Source organism: Penicillium manginii (assembly GCF_028828005.1).
Source record: "Penicillium manginii strain IBT 31320 chromosome Unknown utg000006l:1.0-4164085.0:1.0-4166146.0, whole genome shotgun sequence".
NCBI classification, from domain to species: domain Eukaryota; kingdom Fungi; phylum Ascomycota; class Eurotiomycetes; order Eurotiales; family Aspergillaceae; genus Penicillium; species Penicillium manginii.
The window spans coordinates 2,317,391-2,333,362 of record NW_026643107.1 but is presented as its reverse complement, the minus strand read 5'-3'; the positions used below and the strand labels follow the sequence as shown (position 1 = coordinate 2,333,362).

The 15,972-nt window shown below is 50.7% G+C and overlaps 6 protein-coding genes across 6 annotated transcripts; 2 read left to right on the top strand and 4 right to left on the bottom strand.

The window, feature by feature from the left end:
• Positions 1-283: 283 nt before the first annotated feature.
• On the top strand, positions 284-2,080 carry N7533_009235 (MFS transporter; the record flags this gene model as incomplete). Its single annotated transcript, XM_057105885.1, has 2 exons — positions 284-1,106; positions 1,164-2,080. 2 exons carry the CDS (start codon positions 284-286, stop codon positions 2,078-2,080), a joined length of 1,740 nt encoding a protein of 579 aa, XP_056957334.1.
• Positions 2,081-2,903: 823 nt separating this feature from the next.
• Positions 2,904-4,666, bottom strand: N7533_009234 (hexadecenal dehydrogenase; the record flags this gene model as incomplete). The annotated part of the gene is made up of 4 exons (XM_057105884.1): positions 2,904-3,271; positions 3,325-4,124; positions 4,202-4,432; positions 4,524-4,666. The coding sequence occupies 4 exons, from the start codon at positions 4,664-4,666 to the stop codon at positions 2,904-2,906; spliced, it is 1,542 nt and encodes a 513-aa protein (XP_056957333.1).
• Positions 4,667-5,446: 780 nt separating this feature from the next.
• Positions 5,447-7,304, bottom strand: N7533_009233 (isocitrate lyase 1; the record flags this gene model as incomplete). Its single annotated transcript, XM_057105883.1, has 5 exons — positions 5,447-5,807; positions 5,873-6,425; positions 6,481-6,823; positions 6,885-7,040; positions 7,101-7,304. The coding sequence occupies 5 exons, from the start codon at positions 7,302-7,304 to the stop codon at positions 5,447-5,449; spliced, it is 1,617 nt and encodes a 538-aa protein (XP_056957332.1).
• A 2,247-nt stretch (positions 7,305-9,551) lies between these two features.
• Positions 9,552-12,022, bottom strand: N7533_009232 (alpha,alpha-trehalase; the record flags this gene model as incomplete). The annotated part of the gene is made up of 5 exons (XM_057105882.1): positions 9,552-9,693; positions 9,755-11,496; positions 11,550-11,671; positions 11,741-11,813; positions 11,894-12,022. The coding sequence occupies 5 exons, from the start codon at positions 12,020-12,022 to the stop codon at positions 9,552-9,554; spliced, it is 2,208 nt and encodes a 735-aa protein (XP_056957331.1).
• An 882-nt stretch (positions 12,023-12,904) lies between these two features.
• N7533_009231 (short chain dehydrogenase/reductase family) lies at positions 12,905-13,888 on the bottom strand (the record flags this gene model as incomplete). Its single annotated transcript, XM_057105881.1, has 4 exons — positions 12,905-13,124; positions 13,187-13,490; positions 13,563-13,797; positions 13,859-13,888. 4 exons carry the CDS (start codon positions 13,886-13,888, stop codon positions 12,905-12,907), a joined length of 789 nt encoding a protein of 262 aa, XP_056957330.1.
• Positions 13,889-14,305: 417 nt separating this feature from the next.
• N7533_009230 (deubiquitinase OTU2) lies at positions 14,306-15,274 on the top strand (the record flags this gene model as incomplete). The annotated part of the gene is made up of 1 exon (XM_057105880.1): positions 14,306-15,274. The coding sequence occupies one exon, from the start codon at positions 14,306-14,308 to the stop codon at positions 15,272-15,274; it is 969 nt and encodes a 322-aa protein (XP_056957329.1).
• Positions 15,275-15,972: the final 698 nt, after the last annotated feature.

Sequence of the window (15,972 nt, the reverse complement as noted above, 5' to 3'; positions counted from 1 at the left end):
TTCTCATTGGTCACATTGGCATATGTAAGAACTTTACTCTCTCAGCTACGGATTTATAATAACTTTTCGGTTTCAAGCTCGGACTTAGGTGAGGCTTGACGCAGAAACATAACGAAAGGATGGAGGATAAAAAACCTTGAGTTGCAGACATATATAGACCATGACATACCTCAATAGCTCTTCTATATCCAAACAGCTTCACTTTCTTCCCATCAGATCGAAAAGATTAATAGTCCGCGAGTGGATTTGTCAGTCAAAGACCCACCTCGAAGCAATCGAACCAATGACAGCCTATATTCGAGATGCCCCTTTTGGGCAACTGGTTCGTCTCTTAACACATAACAAATACTTTCAATATCCAGAAGAGAAGCCCGATTTCAAGCTTCCTGAGCCATGGATTCAATTGATGAACGGCTCAGATGTTCAGGCAGATGAGAAACCTGAACAACAACCATCCCGCCAAAGTACTAGCAGCGATGAGGAGACTGCCGTGATGAGTCGCACTTCGACCCTCAACACCACACCGTTTACAGAAGCTCGATTTGAGGCGGAGGAGAGAGATGAAATCGAACGAGTCAAGTCAACGCCTATAGTCCCCACACGGACAAAGGATGGAGCTGTTCTCGTTGATTGGTACTATACAGATGATGCGGAAAATCCGCATAACTGGACCAATTCCAAGCGTGCCTGGATGACAACCCTAATCTGTCTATATACATTCGTCGTGTACACCACCTCTGCCATCTATACCTCATCGCTGCAAGGTGTTATGGAAGAGTTCAATGTCGATTCTCTTGTTGGAACACTGGGTCTGTCTCTTTATGTCTTGGGATACGGCATTGGCCCCCTGGTTTTCTCGCCATTGAGTGAAATCCCCATCATTGGACGCAATCCAGTCTATATTATCACCATGTTCCTCTTCGTCATCATCTCCATCCCGACAGCATTTGTGGGCAATTTCCCTGGCCTCTTGGTACTCCGGTTCCTTCAAGGTTTCTTCGGATCCCCATGCCTTGCATCGGGGGGCGCTTCTATCGGCGACATGTACAGCCTCATCTCCCTGCCTTATGCCATGATGGCTTGGGTTTCGGCCGCCTACTGTGGACGTAAGTAAACCCCTCTTCAACCTTGGATTCTACTTGAAACTAACGATTTGATAATAGCTGCCCTCGGCCCCCTGCTCAGTGGTTTCGCCGTTCCAGTAAAGGGCTGGCGCTGGTCCCTGTACGAGTCAATCTGGGCATCAGCCCCAGTCTTCATCCTAATGCTCATCTTCCTCCCCGAGACCAGCAGCGCAACGATCCTCCTCCGCCGCGCCCAGCGCCTCCGCAAAGTCTTCAACGACAACCGCTTCATGTCCCAATCCGAAATCGACCAGCGTAACATGCGAGTTTCAGCCGTTGCCCTCGACGCCCTAGTCAAGCCCATGGAAATCACCATCAAGGACCCAGCCGTGCTCTTCGTGCAGATCTACACTGCCATCATCTACGGTATCTACTACTCCTTCTTCGAAGTCTTCCCCCTCGTCTACCCCGTCGATTACGGCATGAACCTGGGTCAAGTCGGCCTCGTCTTCCTGTGCATTCTCATCTCCTGCATTCTGGGCGTCACCATCTACGGCCTATACATCTACCTCTGGATGAACCCGCGCATCGAGCGCTTCGGCTTCCCGCCGCAGGAATCGCGTCTTCTCCCAGCGCTGCCAGCCTCGTTCGGGCCGACGATCGGTTTATTCCTCTTCGCGTGGACGGCACGAGCCTCGATTCATTGGATCGTGCCGACGATTGGAATCACTATCTATGGCGCGACAGTCTTTATCGTCATGCAGTGTGTTTTCGTTTATATCCCGCTCACTTACCCCATGTACGCAGCAAGTCTGTTTGCGGCGAACGATTTCTTCCGCAGCGCGCTTGCCTGTGGTAGTGTTCTCTTTGCGCACCCGCTGTTTGGCAATTTGGGCGTTGCGAAGGGTGTGAGTCTTCTGGGTGGATTGAGTGTTATCGGTATCATTGGTATCTGGCTGCTTTACTTCAACGGTGCTCGACTCCGGGCTCTGAGTAAGTTTGCCGTCTCGGAATAAATTCGGCACATATGTGTGCACTGTGCACGTTCTTGCATGTGCTATTGCTTAGAATTACGGAGTATTGTACTCTTTCGATTATTATTTAATTTTAATTCGGCTAGGTTGGGGTGGAGGAGGGGCGGCGATCCCTGTGAAATGGGGCATGTGGATTCAATGGCAGACGCTTGGAAGGCCTTATGTGTTCATGATCAGCGATTAATTTGAGGCTAAATTCCTAGTTACACAATCAAATGATTTCAAAATGATCCACTTTCCTTCCCCCTTTTGGCTCAATTTCCAGTCTCACAGCTTCGAGGTGCGGCGTTCCAGAACCTGGAGAACGAAGTAGGCAACTACAATTGCGTTAGAAAGTGTTCAAATTTCTTCAAAAGATGTGGCTGTGGATGAATATGAAAACCAGACAGAGGAGGTAAATTCATTAGAAGATTATGCACTTGGCTGTGTATGTGGTGGGTTTTTTGTCTCTGGAGTGCAGATATGGCAGCGCAAAACAAGGGGTATAGGTATAAGAAAATGAAAATGACGTGTAGTCCGAGGTCAGGCCCATAGTGCACAAAACCAAGCCAATACTTTCAAACAAGGGTATACAAAGTTGTGGGTATTAAAATATTCTCAGTGACTGGTCAAGGCCTCGGGGGTCGGCGTGGGTAATGGAGTCCAGCCTCATTTGTCCTCATCATCTGAGAAGGAGGGACAATGGTGAGAGTGAACCCGGGGTGAGAAATTGAAAAGAAAAGATTGAAAGGTAAGGTATTTCACGAGTGAAGATCGTAGGCGTATAGATCATGAAGAAGATCAATAAAAAAAAGGAAAAAAGAGATTACTCACTGGCAGCAACGACTGCAGCACGACCGGCACCAGACTTAGCGCTTCCTCCGCCCAGGGTCAGGAAATAGCGCAACCAGCCCAGGGTAACCTTCTTGCCGTTGCGGTCAAAGTCGGGGGCCAAGGCGCTGGCCGCCTTGAATTTGCTCAACTTGCCAGCATAAGGCGGGTAACGGATGGACAGAATGGCCTCGAGCCAGCCAGGGCTGGATGTGATGGGACGACGGTGCACCCAAACATCGAAACTGGAGCGGCCTCGGTAGGCACCGTTGCCACTCTCACCAACACCACCGAAGGGCAGGGTTGGGACGTGGAGGGCAGCGTCGTTGCAAGAGACACCCCCGGAGCGGGTGGAGTCCAAAACTAGACATTTGTTAGATATAAGATCGTTCACAAAGTGGGTTGAAACAACTTACTCTTCGCAACATCGGCCTTGTTACCGAAGGGGTAGAGACCCAGAGGGGTGCTCTGGACGCCGTTGGCAAGGTTGATGGCCTCATCCAAGTTATCAACGGGAAGGATAGGAATGAAGGGACCGAAACTCTCCTGGGTGCACAGAGAGTCATCAACTGACTCCACCTGGACAACGGTAGGTTCAATGAAGAGCTCCTTCTCGTCCATGGTACCTCCCATCAAGATCTTGCCCTTAGTGTTGTCCAGCATACCCTTGAGGCGCTGGAAAGAGGCGATATTGACAATGCGCGAGTAATCGGGGGAGTCCTTGGCACCCTTGGGGTAGAACTCCTTATAGGCCTTCTTAAATTCCTCGATGACCGCGGGGACAAGCGACTTGTCAACCAGCAGGTAGTTCTGGGAAGTACAGATCTGACCGGCGTTCATGAGCTTACCCCACAGCATGCGGCGTGCCACCAGGCGTGGATCGGCATTCTTTGTAACAATAGCAGGGTTAATACCACCCAGTTCGAGAACAACGGGGGTCAGGTGTGGGGCAGCAGCCTTTGCAATGATGCGACCAACAGTAGCACCGCCGGTGAAGAAAATCTTATCCCAGCGCTCGGCCAACAGAGCCTGGGTCTCAGAAACACCACCTTGAACAACGGGGTAGCAGGAGGGGTCGAGAGCGGCCTCGCAGATCTTCTGCATGACAGCAGCACTGCGAGGCGCATTCTCACTGGGCTTGATGATGACGGTGTTTCCGGCGGCAATGGCGCCAATGACGGGGCCGAGAGTCAGCTGGAAGGGGAAGTTGAAGGCACTGAATTGTAATGACGCTGGTCAGTTTGATGCGAACACGCGCGGAGGGTGATTTCAAGGTGTGTTTCTCCAACGTACCCAATAACCAGGACTGTACCGAGCGGGTCCTTTCTGATCTTGGGGCTCATGAACTTGAAAGAAAGGTCGATATCGGGAGCCTTCTCATCCTTGACCCATTTGTGGAGATTGCGAGTGGTGAAAACGATGTCGTTGAGTAGCCATCCGCTCTCCGCAACCTCGGCCTCGAATCGTGGCTTGTGTAGATCCTGGGCGCATGCCTCGACGATCTCCTCCTCGTGGTCCTTGATGCTAATGCGGTTGTCAGTATTCAATGAACCTTATTTCGGATTGCTTGCAGTTTACTCCGAGAGTCAATCGTGGGGTTAAAGGGGGGACTCACGCCCAGTAGAGTTTCCGCAGCTGAACAAGGCGGAACTCGACATCGCGGGTCTTGTGCTCCAAGAAGGTCTTGCGGGCGATGGAGACGCGCCCGGGAATGTCCTCGAGGGGAGTAAACTGCAGTTCGGGAAGTTGTACGCCCATGGTGATATGCAGGGGGGGATAATTAGGAGGGAAAAAAGCAAACTCCTTACGTCAGGGGAGGGCGGGCTTGAGGACTATTTAAGTGCGAGCTTCTCCGCATCCACATGCACTACACTTGTAAGTCCCCAAGGGTTTGCTCTCTCCTCTGCGCGCTTTGCTTACTTTTACTTTCTTTTTCTTACTCAGCTCCTAGCTGTTCTTTTTACATGTTATCCTCCCTCTATTCTCAGCTTTAATTTTATCATCTCTTGCACACCCCTACTATTCACCTTCAAGTTGTCATACCATAGAGAGCTCCTCGGGTACCCTAAGGTTGCAGGGGTGAGTGAAGACTGCTCCACCCCGCGGGACCGCGGCTTCACACGGACCCGCCAACGGATGTGACTGGCGCCGGGCACTTCTGCTCGTTCGGGCTAGTCTACAGAGCTTACGTTGAATAATCAGAGGGTCTCGGCGTGAGGCCTCCGCAGGGCAATAGTAATCTTATTTGGGATTTCTAGAAACCTTATCACTTATTCTATGCGAAAGGTACGAAAGATCATTCAAGCATCAAATTTACTCATGCATTATTTTCAACTAAATGCTACAGTAACTGGCAAGACATTGCCAGGGGAATCAAATCAAGGCTCTTGGCAAACCAAATCACAAAAAGAAAAGGCATCAGGGGTAAAGAAAAAAAAAACAAAATTTAAGAAACTTGAACGCCTCAAAATGATCCCGAGTGGGAATCCCCAAGCAGAGCAGATATACAAAACAGGGCTCTCTCTACCCTGAATCCACTCAGTTTTTGAACTGGTCCTCAGTCACACCCTTGCCCATGGCAGCGGTACTGCTCACACCGCCAGAGACCATCTTGAGCAGGTTGTCGACGTAGTTGGCACCACTCCACTTCTGGTGAGTGACAACGTCAACGCCTTGCTCCATCTCAGGCTCCTGGACCAGCTCGCCGTAGGCACGCATGCCGTTCTTGGCATAAGCCTTGGCGAACTGATGTGAGATGAGCGCGGTCGTGTGCAGACCGGCGAGGGTGATGAACTGCCAGCAGTATCCCAGCTCGCCGAGACGCTTGATATAGGTCTCCTGCTCTTCACGGGGCATCGCCTTCTTCCAGTTGAACGAGGGCGACAGGTTGTAAGCGAGCCTGAAAGAAAGGATTGTTAGTATCTCCAACCCACATCGAGGTGTATCGTGAAAAAAAAAACTTACTTCTGCTCGGGCCACACAGCGTGCACACCATCGGCGAACTCCTTGGCCTGCTTGTAGTCAGGCAGCTTGCTCTCCATCCAGATGAGATCGGCGAAGGGAGCGTAGGCAATCGCGCGGTTGACAGCGCACTGAGTGCCACCCTTGTAGCGGTAGAAGCCCTCACGGGTGCGGGGAGAGTCCCAGTTCCAGAAGATATCAACTCCGGTGATGCCCTTGGCAATAGCGCGGGCCTCGGTGTTGCTCTTGCCCTTGGCAGCCTTGCGGTACTGCTCGACCAGACCTTGCTTGTTGCCAGAGACACCGGCGTTGATGGTGTCAATGACAGCCTCCTCGAACAGCTTGAGACCAGCCTGAGTGGTCCACTGATCCTCAATAGCCTGAAGCTCAGCACCGTTCTTGCCGGACTGCTCGGCAGCGACCATCAGGTCGTTCAGAGGTTGGAGGTTGGGGTTGGTGGCACCGACGATGAATGCGTGATCACGGTGGTCAATAGTCGAGGTGATCAAAGTGGCAGCCTCGGAGTCGGTACGGGCGATGGCCAGAAGGTCGGAGCCTGATACTGATTAGCTTCCAAGCTCGCCATGAAAATATTGCGATCAAGTACTCACCCATGATATCGGCCTGGGCACGGATAGCAACCAGACGGTTGATGTGCTCGCTGATGGGAACCAGCACCTTACCGGCCATGTGGCCGCACTTCTTGGTACCAGGAGCCTGGTCCTCAATGTGAATACCAGCCGCACCGCGCTCAACGAACAGCTTGGTGAGCTTCATAACGGCGGTCAGTCCACCGTGACCAGTGTCAGCATCAGCAATGATGGGACGCAGGTAGTCGACATTTGCGACCTTGGAGCGCTGGTCCTTGGGGGTAGTAATGCGCTCCTCGCGCTGTTTCCTGTCGTGGAAGAGCTGTGCCATTAACAGTTGGTTGACCTTGCGGGGCACAGTGTCCTATAGCTTTCGTTAGTACTCAGAGTTGAACCGCCAATATAATTCTCAAGTGAACACCCACCATCGGGTAATCAGCCAGATCGGGGGAGGGCTCGTCCGTGGACGAAGCTGTTGAGGAGCTCTGCCAGCCAGAAACGTAGATAGTGTCAAGGAACTGGCACATCTGGGTAATCATTGTGGGTTCGAGGCAGCCATAGGTGTAGCTAGCTTGCTTGGTCTATATGACGAATAATTGAATTAGTCCCCATTCTTCAAACAATGCCGGAGTATAACATACCTGCCAGTTGTTCTCCAAGGTGCTCCAGAGCTTCTTGGCCTGAACAGCGGAAGGGTATTGGACGGTCAAAGTGCCACGCTTAGCGACGATTGCTTCAGCGGTAAAAGGCCGCTTAGTGAAGCGCCATCGTGAGTCGCTCCACCAGTTCTTGACGGCCTGGACATCCTCCGCAAACTTGCGGTCCTCATCTTCGTGGAGACCCATGGTGGATTATGTGGTAGAATAGTATAATAGAGGGTCAAAGGGTATCAGGACAAGTTAAGTCAATCAAGTTATGTATATTCGAGTACACCAGAAAAGAAAAAAGAAGAATAGAGGGAAGAGTTGACGCAATGATAGAAAAGAAACTCAATCACAGGCCAGAAGGGAAACCCGGGGTACTTATTTGCTTTGCGAATGCGTCACAGAGTCGGTAAACGCTCGGCTCACCGGGTCAACGCTGAGCCCAGTGACAGCGACAGCCTAGGCATTTCCGTAATATTTCCAAACAGCCAAAGCCAATTCTCACGGGCGATGCTCCGAAAGGCGGAAGGCGGGCGGTGGTTCGGAAGAGAGGATCCAGACTCTGAGATCCTCGGCTAAATGGACCACCATAGCCGCCCTTGCCACCACTTCGATTCCTTTCCACCCTCTATTTCAGCATCAAATAACAATCGGTATCTCATGAATATGCTGTCCAGATTTCAATTCCGTAATTTAAATGCCTATTTTCCTTCGTCCAAGAGCGCATTGACAGCCACGAAATTATCGGGACGGCGACACTCTCGAAATGACGTAAAGCCGGACATGTGGATTGGTATACGTGACAATACAATACATACCAGAAACTTTCACATGCGGATGCGACAAATCTTCACGAGCTTGAAGGCGAAACAGGGAGATAATCTAGGTCGGGGTTATCGCGTGACCTATTATCTTATGACATGCATGCTATCAGATTCTGGAAAAGCCATCAAAATCTCTCTCCCTAGTCAGAGCTGAAGTGAGACCGTGAACTAGAAAGAAGAAGAATTTGGTACGATTTGCCTCAGTCATCAATACCACCCGTTATGCCCCGGTATTCGGTACATCTCCACCGCAAACGCACCCTGGTCAGCAGTGAACACCAACTCGGTCTAATCGGGATGTGCATTTTCATGGCATTTTCGATATTCCATTACAATCAGAATGGATCTACCAAATCCACACAGCACACAACCGAGCTATGCATATATTCTAGATTTACTTGGGCAACTTCTTTCACTTACCATAGACACATCGTGTCATACAAGTATCTAGTTACCACCGATCGGCATTTTCTTATTCTTTCTTCCAGAATCTCTCTACTAATTACCATACCCCCTGAATCCGCACGAATTCATACCGGGACAACTGACACCCGCGGCCGCTCATTGCCATCTATCTGCCCAATCGAAGATCCCCAGAAGATCATAGAAATGACTCAGACTAACCCTCTTCGTTAGACCTCGGCACAAAATTCTGCTTACCTACACTAAACCCCCGTCTAGATCGACAGAAAGGTGTGGTCAGGCCAAGGCCAAAGCTCTTCAGGGCTCCAGCGATCTAGCTGCTCATTCCACCTCCCAGTTCCGTCTTCGGCGCTTCCCATAGGACGCCGAGGCCGACGACCGTTAAGGTTATCTGTATACCCATATCGTCTCCTCCCAATAGATCTATATCTAAATCTATAGATTCAAGAACTGTACACCTCAATTCGCAATCCCTTGCTATATTGACTTATCCCTCCGGCCTTGTAAATCAACCTGGGGTAAAACGATCATCAGGCCGCTCAACCCGCGCCAGTCACGAGAATAGCCTCGGGTAATCTAGGGTGCTCCCCCACCCCGCGTCGTGCTTGGCCATTGAGAGGATCGGTGCCTGTTCTGCGGTGGAATCTCCGACGCCATGCGTCGTGTGTGAATCGGTATCCCTGAATATCTTTCGGAAGTTAGCCGGTAGAAAGTCAGGTCGCCGAAGGGGGCCGGGTTATTTTCGCTCATTCAGAGCTAGTTTGTGAGGAAGTGGCTGATGGTTCATTTTGCGGGGGTGACCACGGTTAAGGCCTCTACTCCAGAGCTTGAATGTGAAATACGGAATACAGCTTGTAATATTAATAAATATAATATCAGAAATACGTACCAGCTATGTAGTCTGAAGCTATCTATTCTGTTCGAACTGAGTCAGAGCGAAATTGCATCTCGACCCAACGCGGAAGCCTTTCAAGCTCAACAACCCATCACGACCAGCTACACTTTGCATAAGAACTAAATCTGAAGTCGAGGAACCAAATTGCAATTTCTCCCCCTGCTCATGACACTCGTTTCTAATGCATGCTTTTTAAGTTTATTCTGTCGATTTTTTCCCCGCCAAATAAATGGTCGCAAATGCAAAAAGAAAAAAGAAAAAGAAAACAGGTCCATCCCCAATCCAACAAACAATACATTCAATTAGCTAAAATGCGCTCGCGCTCGCGCTCGATCCATTGACCGCCCGGTGATAAGTGTCGTAGGGCGTGATAGCTCCCAGGGAACGTCTCATATGCGCGTTAAGAATGTCCAATCCATAGACATAGCTGGCATTGACCCAGCCGAACCTGCGATATCGCCATTAGCATTTTCCCTGCCGATTCAACCGAGTCGGATCATTTAACTTACCCTTCACGTGGTGCCCCCTTGAAATTGGTTCCTTGGTTTCCGTACTCGGCATCGACTCGGTGCGGGTCGATCGGTCTGGTCACATCATATTTTTCAACGACAACGCCATTGAAGTCGACGAAAGCCTTGGTGATCATGTAAAGCCACTTGTACGCCAGTCGCTCTGCCTCTTCCTCGTACCCGTAGCGCAGGAACCCGGTCCAGGCAAGCATCTGTTGAGGTGCCCATCCGTAAGGGAAGTCCCACTGCCGATTGGGTCGCTCCAGGCCGACTGGGCCTCGCGACTCCTCCGATCCCGAGACCAGGCCACCGAAAGCTTCGAGCCGAGGCAGTGCCTTTTGCACCATCTGGGCTGCTTGCTGAGGCGTAGCAAGACCGGCCCACATTGCCCAGAAGGTGGTGGCGGTTTCGTATGCCTTGCGCTCCTTGGTGACTGTGTTGTAGTCAAAGAACATGCCCTTGTCGGCATCCCACATCAGTTGATCCATAGTTTGCTTGCGCTTACGAGCACGACGATCCCAAGCGGCGGACGACTCAGATTCAATGTCTTGAGTGGCGGCTGTGCGGAACTCTTGTGGGATCGCCAGCTTGTCCTGGAAGTGAACACGGATTATACGCGCAATGTCCACCTCATACTTATACAACAAAGAGTTCAAGTCGACAGTTGCGAGATTTCCGCAGATGCGCTCGAGGCGGTAGCTAGTATCATGACCAGACTCGCGCACTGCTCGGTCGTGGAGGAAGTATTCATCCAGTTCCGGCTCGACAACGGTCCTTTCGTTATATGCCTTGACAAATTCATCGAAGGTCATTCCATGCTTCTCCGCATATGGCGTCAGGATGTGGAGGAAGTGGGTTGGTTCGGTTTCGGGGGGTACGCCCCAACCTTCGGGGCGATATCTCGAGAGCCCAGTGATCGGGTCGCGGCGCGGCTCACACGCCCATACCGTGTGATATTCCTTGATAGCAGCAAGAACAGAGTTTCGCAGGAACTCCTTCGAGTCTGGCTCGCTCTTGATTCGTTCATATACACGCAGAGCCATGTCAGTCAAGAATGGTGGCTGCGAGCGAGTGAGGTAGTAGGTTCGGTTGGCGTTAAGGATCTTTCCATAATGCTTGATGCAGAAACAGAAATTGATGACCATGCCCTTAGCAAGACCAACACGGTCGCTAACAATCAGACCCAAAGATTCAAAGTAACTATCCCATCCGTACAACTCGTTGAATCGACCTCCTGGCACGACGAAGGGAACACCAGATAGTTCTTCCTGCTTGGTCGCTTCGTTATACTTCTTCTCCATGGCAAGGGCAAGAAGTCCCGGCTTGTCAACCAGTCCCATCACATAGTCCGGAGTGATCTCAGCCGGTAGCAGTTGCACATCCAATCGCAGCTCCGGGTTCTTCTCGGCGATATTGGTATAATATTCAAACTGCTCGGGGGCGCCAGGCGGGACGTAAATGCGAGGCCGGGGGTCATCGGTCCAGTCCTTGGGATCCTTTCCTGCGATTTCAATATTGGATCCATCAATGCGTCTTGTAAGGGCCTTCCAGAAAGAATTCTTGATGAGGCGGGATAGGCGTGCGACAGGGTTCTCGCTGAGACGTGCTTCATCGAGGATGATATGCTTCCGACCGTAGTCTTTCGCGATCGTTAGCTCCTGCAAGAGGTTGGATAGCATGTATGTGCCGCGCACGTCCACACGTTTAAATCCGGAGGATCCGGCTGTTCCGACCGAGAGTACCTATAGTGCTGTCAGCAGCTTGTCCCCTGCTCATAGTTGTCGATCTTACATACCTTTGGCCCAGCGTCCTCGATTGTAATCTGCATGTTCTGGTCGGTATCTTCCTGCCTCAGCAGAGAATTGAGGGTCTCATCCACGTCGATAAGGAACTTTCGGGGGTTTCCAGATGCCTCATCTATGGAGAGCGGTCAGTCAGGCTTCACGTGCTAGCTAGTCAGGAGCTTGCGAAGAGAAAGAAACATACCGTGACTGCCTCGTCTGGTAGGAATTGTACCCAAGAGTTCCTGGATATTGTCTCGCTCATTGTCCCTTACGCTCTGTGTTCGAAAAAAAAAAAGTAGATGTGAGCTGGGGTGATGGTTCGCGGGGTAACCGCACAAGCACTGTGGCTGCTTACCGTAGAAAAGGCACGTCTGCGATCTCTGGTCCTAGCAGAAGAATCATCATTGCCATAGTAGATCTCTGAATTGGAGTATGGGTCGATGGAACCAGCCCGACGGGGAGCATTGGACTCGGACGAGCTCATGGTCTAGAAGGGCGATGGTGAGGAGAAGTACAAAGCGGGTTGATTGTGGGAGACGCCAGGCGGGTCGTACGTCCACACCGACTCCGGAGTCAGTGCCCTGGGTTTTGTGGGGGTTTGTTGGGGTTCCTCGAGGTATACGAGGATGAACACCTTGGAATTGTCACACAAAGATCGTTTGTACTTATATCCGGGGAAGTAGACAATGTAGATGTGCCGTTCTGAGGTAGACTGAGCTGTTGATCTGGTCTGATCTGATCTGATGAGATGTGATTCGATTCACGAGGGGTACAATCGTGTTCAAACAAAGGAGTGTTTTGCAACCAAAAGGAAATTTGAGATTGTAGAAAAGACAAGAATCAAATTTCTCGAAGGTGGGATGTCCTGATTGAGAATGACGTGTGGTCGATGATGTCGCCGCTCCACCGTGGATCCGATCGGGGCTACCGTGGACCTTAGGGAACTAACAAGAGAAGTGCCTCTGATAAGCAACAACTGCGGGGCTATCCCAAGGGTTGGCAAGGTAGAGTCCAGAAGGATCAGAGATAGGATGAATGCTCGAAGTTTTTGTATTTTTGTATTTTTTGCTTCTTCTTCTTTCTCGAGGTGTGAGGCGGGAGTTCATCCGTTTGCAAAGGCAAATGACCAAGGCAAAAAAAAAAAAAGCAAACAAGGTCATTGGATGGAGGTGAGAGTGGAGGTGGCCAGCCATCTGCTGGAATGTTGGAGCTTCCACTGGCACCCCTTGAGGTTTTGAGTTAACTACGGAATGCAGGCATGAAATAAAAACTCGAATTGGAACAAAATATACAGTGAAACTGAGCGCTAGTTAATATCTAGTAATATCTACAGGCCAGATAAGGCGACTCCAATTATCAATGAAGCTTAGATTTTGGCGGCAATGGCGCTGCCACCATCCACCGTAATGGTTGCTCCATTGATAAATGCGCCTGCTCGGCTGCTCAGGAACAAGCAAGAACCAGCCACATCTTGCGGTGTTCCAATCCGGCCCAGAGGCACACCGGCCTTGATAGCCTCACCGAACGACTTGAGCGTGGCAGCCATCATTTTGCTCTCGAACGGGCCACAGGCCAAGGTATTCGAACTATGAAGCAAATCAGATTAGTCTTGAGAAAACAGAGGCACAGCAGCAGCAGATAAACATACGTGATGTTCCTCTTTCCGAGGTGATTGGCAAGAACTCGGCTAAGGTGGTGCAGACCGGCCTTGCTGGAACTATAGGCAAAGGTCTCGAGCGAGGGGACACGAAGGCCGTCAATGCTGCCAATGTTGATGATGCGCGCCGGATTATTCGGAGTAGCCGCCTTCTCCAAGAGAGGGGTCACAAGCTTGGTGAGATCGAAGACACGGTGAAGGTTGAGGGTTAGGACGCGGGTGAAAGCCTCAGAGGGATACTCGTCGTAGGGGGCGCCCCAGTTGGAACCGGAGTTGTTGACCAAGACATCGAGCTCTAGAGAATATACCAGTTGTGTTAGTGCCAATGATTTCAGGCGTGAAAGGAGGGGTTGTGATTATGACTGACTGCTCTCTCGCTTGGCTAGCTCATCCGCCAGCTGCTTCACATCTTCATACTTGTAAAAGTCGGCCGGAATGGCATGAGCTTTGCCCTTGCCAAGAGCATTCAGCTCAGTGACAGCCTTCTCGCATGCCTTTGCATCGCGGGAGGAGATGTATACGGTAGCACCATTGGTCACATAGCCCTCTGAGATCATGCGACCAATACCCTTGGCTCCGCCGGTGACCAGCACCACCTTGCCCTGTAGAGAAGCTAGTTAGTCGAGTGGAGTGGAGCGAGAGAGTATAGCCCAAATTACATACCTTGACATCAAAAAGACTGGCTGAATCCATGACTGTAATTTTTTGGAAGTTAAGTCAAGATCATCACAGACGTGGGACCGATACCGAGTACATTTGTAGTAATCCTCCCCCCTCGAAGCTCCTCGTTGCACCGCATACCCGAGACACCGACTGGACAAGCCGAGGCTCATCGGTTCGATGGTTTCTCCGGCGGCGGGCGAGTTTCCCTTTTGGGAATATGGAGCTATACCCATTTGGGCCACAACTTAGGGCAGTTTTTTCAGGGTTTTGCGGGGCGAAGCTGCGTTGGCAGAGGCTATCTTTACAGTTTGATGCTCCCAAGTGTTTGTGATCGCATTCGTCCCATACCCTTTTTTTTCCTCTTTCACCCTTTCTTTTCCAATTTCACCCCTTCTCTCGCATTCCCCCGCTAGACCTCTCAAGGTCTAAGCTCCCTTCAATTGCATTATGGACGAGTTACTAGCAAAGCACCGCAAGGAGCAGAAAGATCTCCAAGGCCGGATCACCCAAAAGAAAAAGTCCGCCACCAAGAAGACACGGAAAGGTGTTAATGATGAATGCGAACAAATGCAACGTGACCTCACAGAGCGACACCAAACCGAGATCGCTGAACTCAATGGAGAGTCTACAGAGCCAGTCGAAGCCCTGGAAGATCTGAGCTTGGAAGATGGGGCCCCGGCCGATGAACCGAACGAGGACAAGACAACGGCACCCTCAGAAATAGATTCCAACACCCAAGCTCCCTCGGAATCGGAGCCTGCTGGCCGAACGAAGAAACCCAACCGGGCAAAGGCTCGCCTCGCCCGCCGGGCCGCCGAGCAAGTAGCCATGTCGGAGGCTGCGGCCGAAGAGGCCAAGAACCAAACAAACTATAGGGGCAATGAGCAGGGAGTCATGGATGCGGCATTCAAGAAATTGGGACTCAAAGAAGTGGAAGTCACACCAGATGGCCACTGTCTCTATTCTGCAATTGCCAAGCAGCTGGATGATTCTGGACTCGGTTTGCGGCCGGACCCAAGCCGAATCGTTCTCCAACCAACATCACAAACTCGCATCGACACGGTAACATCGGCTCAACATGATGGCTATCGCGCTGTTCGGGCCGTCGCGGCGGACTATATTGTGGAACACAAGGATGATTTCGAGGCGTTTATGGAAGAGCCCTTGGATGTGTATACACGGAAGATCAAGCTTACTGCCGAGTGGGGTGGTCAACTAGAGATCCAGGCTATCGCGAGGGCATATGGTGTCGTCATCAATATTGTTCAAAGTGATGGGCGGCAAGAGAAGATTGAATGCGGGGATATGGACAGCTTCGACGAGGAAGACAAGGCCAAACGCGTTCTTTGGCTGGCGTACTACCGACACACATACGGACTAGGCGAGCACTACAACGCTCTGGTCAAGCAATCCTGAGATTTTCCAGAGTGCCAGTTATGACTACCATCTCTTGGCTGCACTTAATATTATAGAGCTGATGATAGAACATGAACGATACATTATCATTATGCATATTGTGGCAAGAAATTACAGCGATTCGATTTCATGTGAAAGCATTTGCCAGGTTTTCTGTTAGCTCATCATTTCAATTCCATCTTGAGTTACAGGGTTGACAACCTGTGCCCCGATTCAGGTCGTGATACTCCAGTCGTCACACCCAAAACGGTGCTCGGGTCATTAGATCAGAATGTTTTCCCCGGCGCGATCTCAAATATATTGTTCAACCTGTTAAACTCCGTATGACGCTATCAAATGACATTGAATGAATGCCTTGAGGAATATAGTACTGGGTCCCGAGGTCGTTATCTTCGTTTCAATTACACCTTGAAGAAAAACGCCTATGAAGTGACTGGCACTTTGTCAACTTCCAAGGTTCCTTGAAAGGTACCTTGGGTTCTGCAGGGGTATTCCTCTGACAAGACATTCACTCACCTGGGCAGTTTCCAAGGATTGACAGAGTGATCGAAAAGATAAATTTGTTTTTGAATTGCCGACAGGGCTTTACTCTACTGCACAGCAACCCCTGGATTACCTGGGCCGGTGCAGAATGGCGCCCGTAAGCAGAAACTCTGTATTTTCAATTAGATACTTTGCTGCGTGGTACCCTTCAAGCC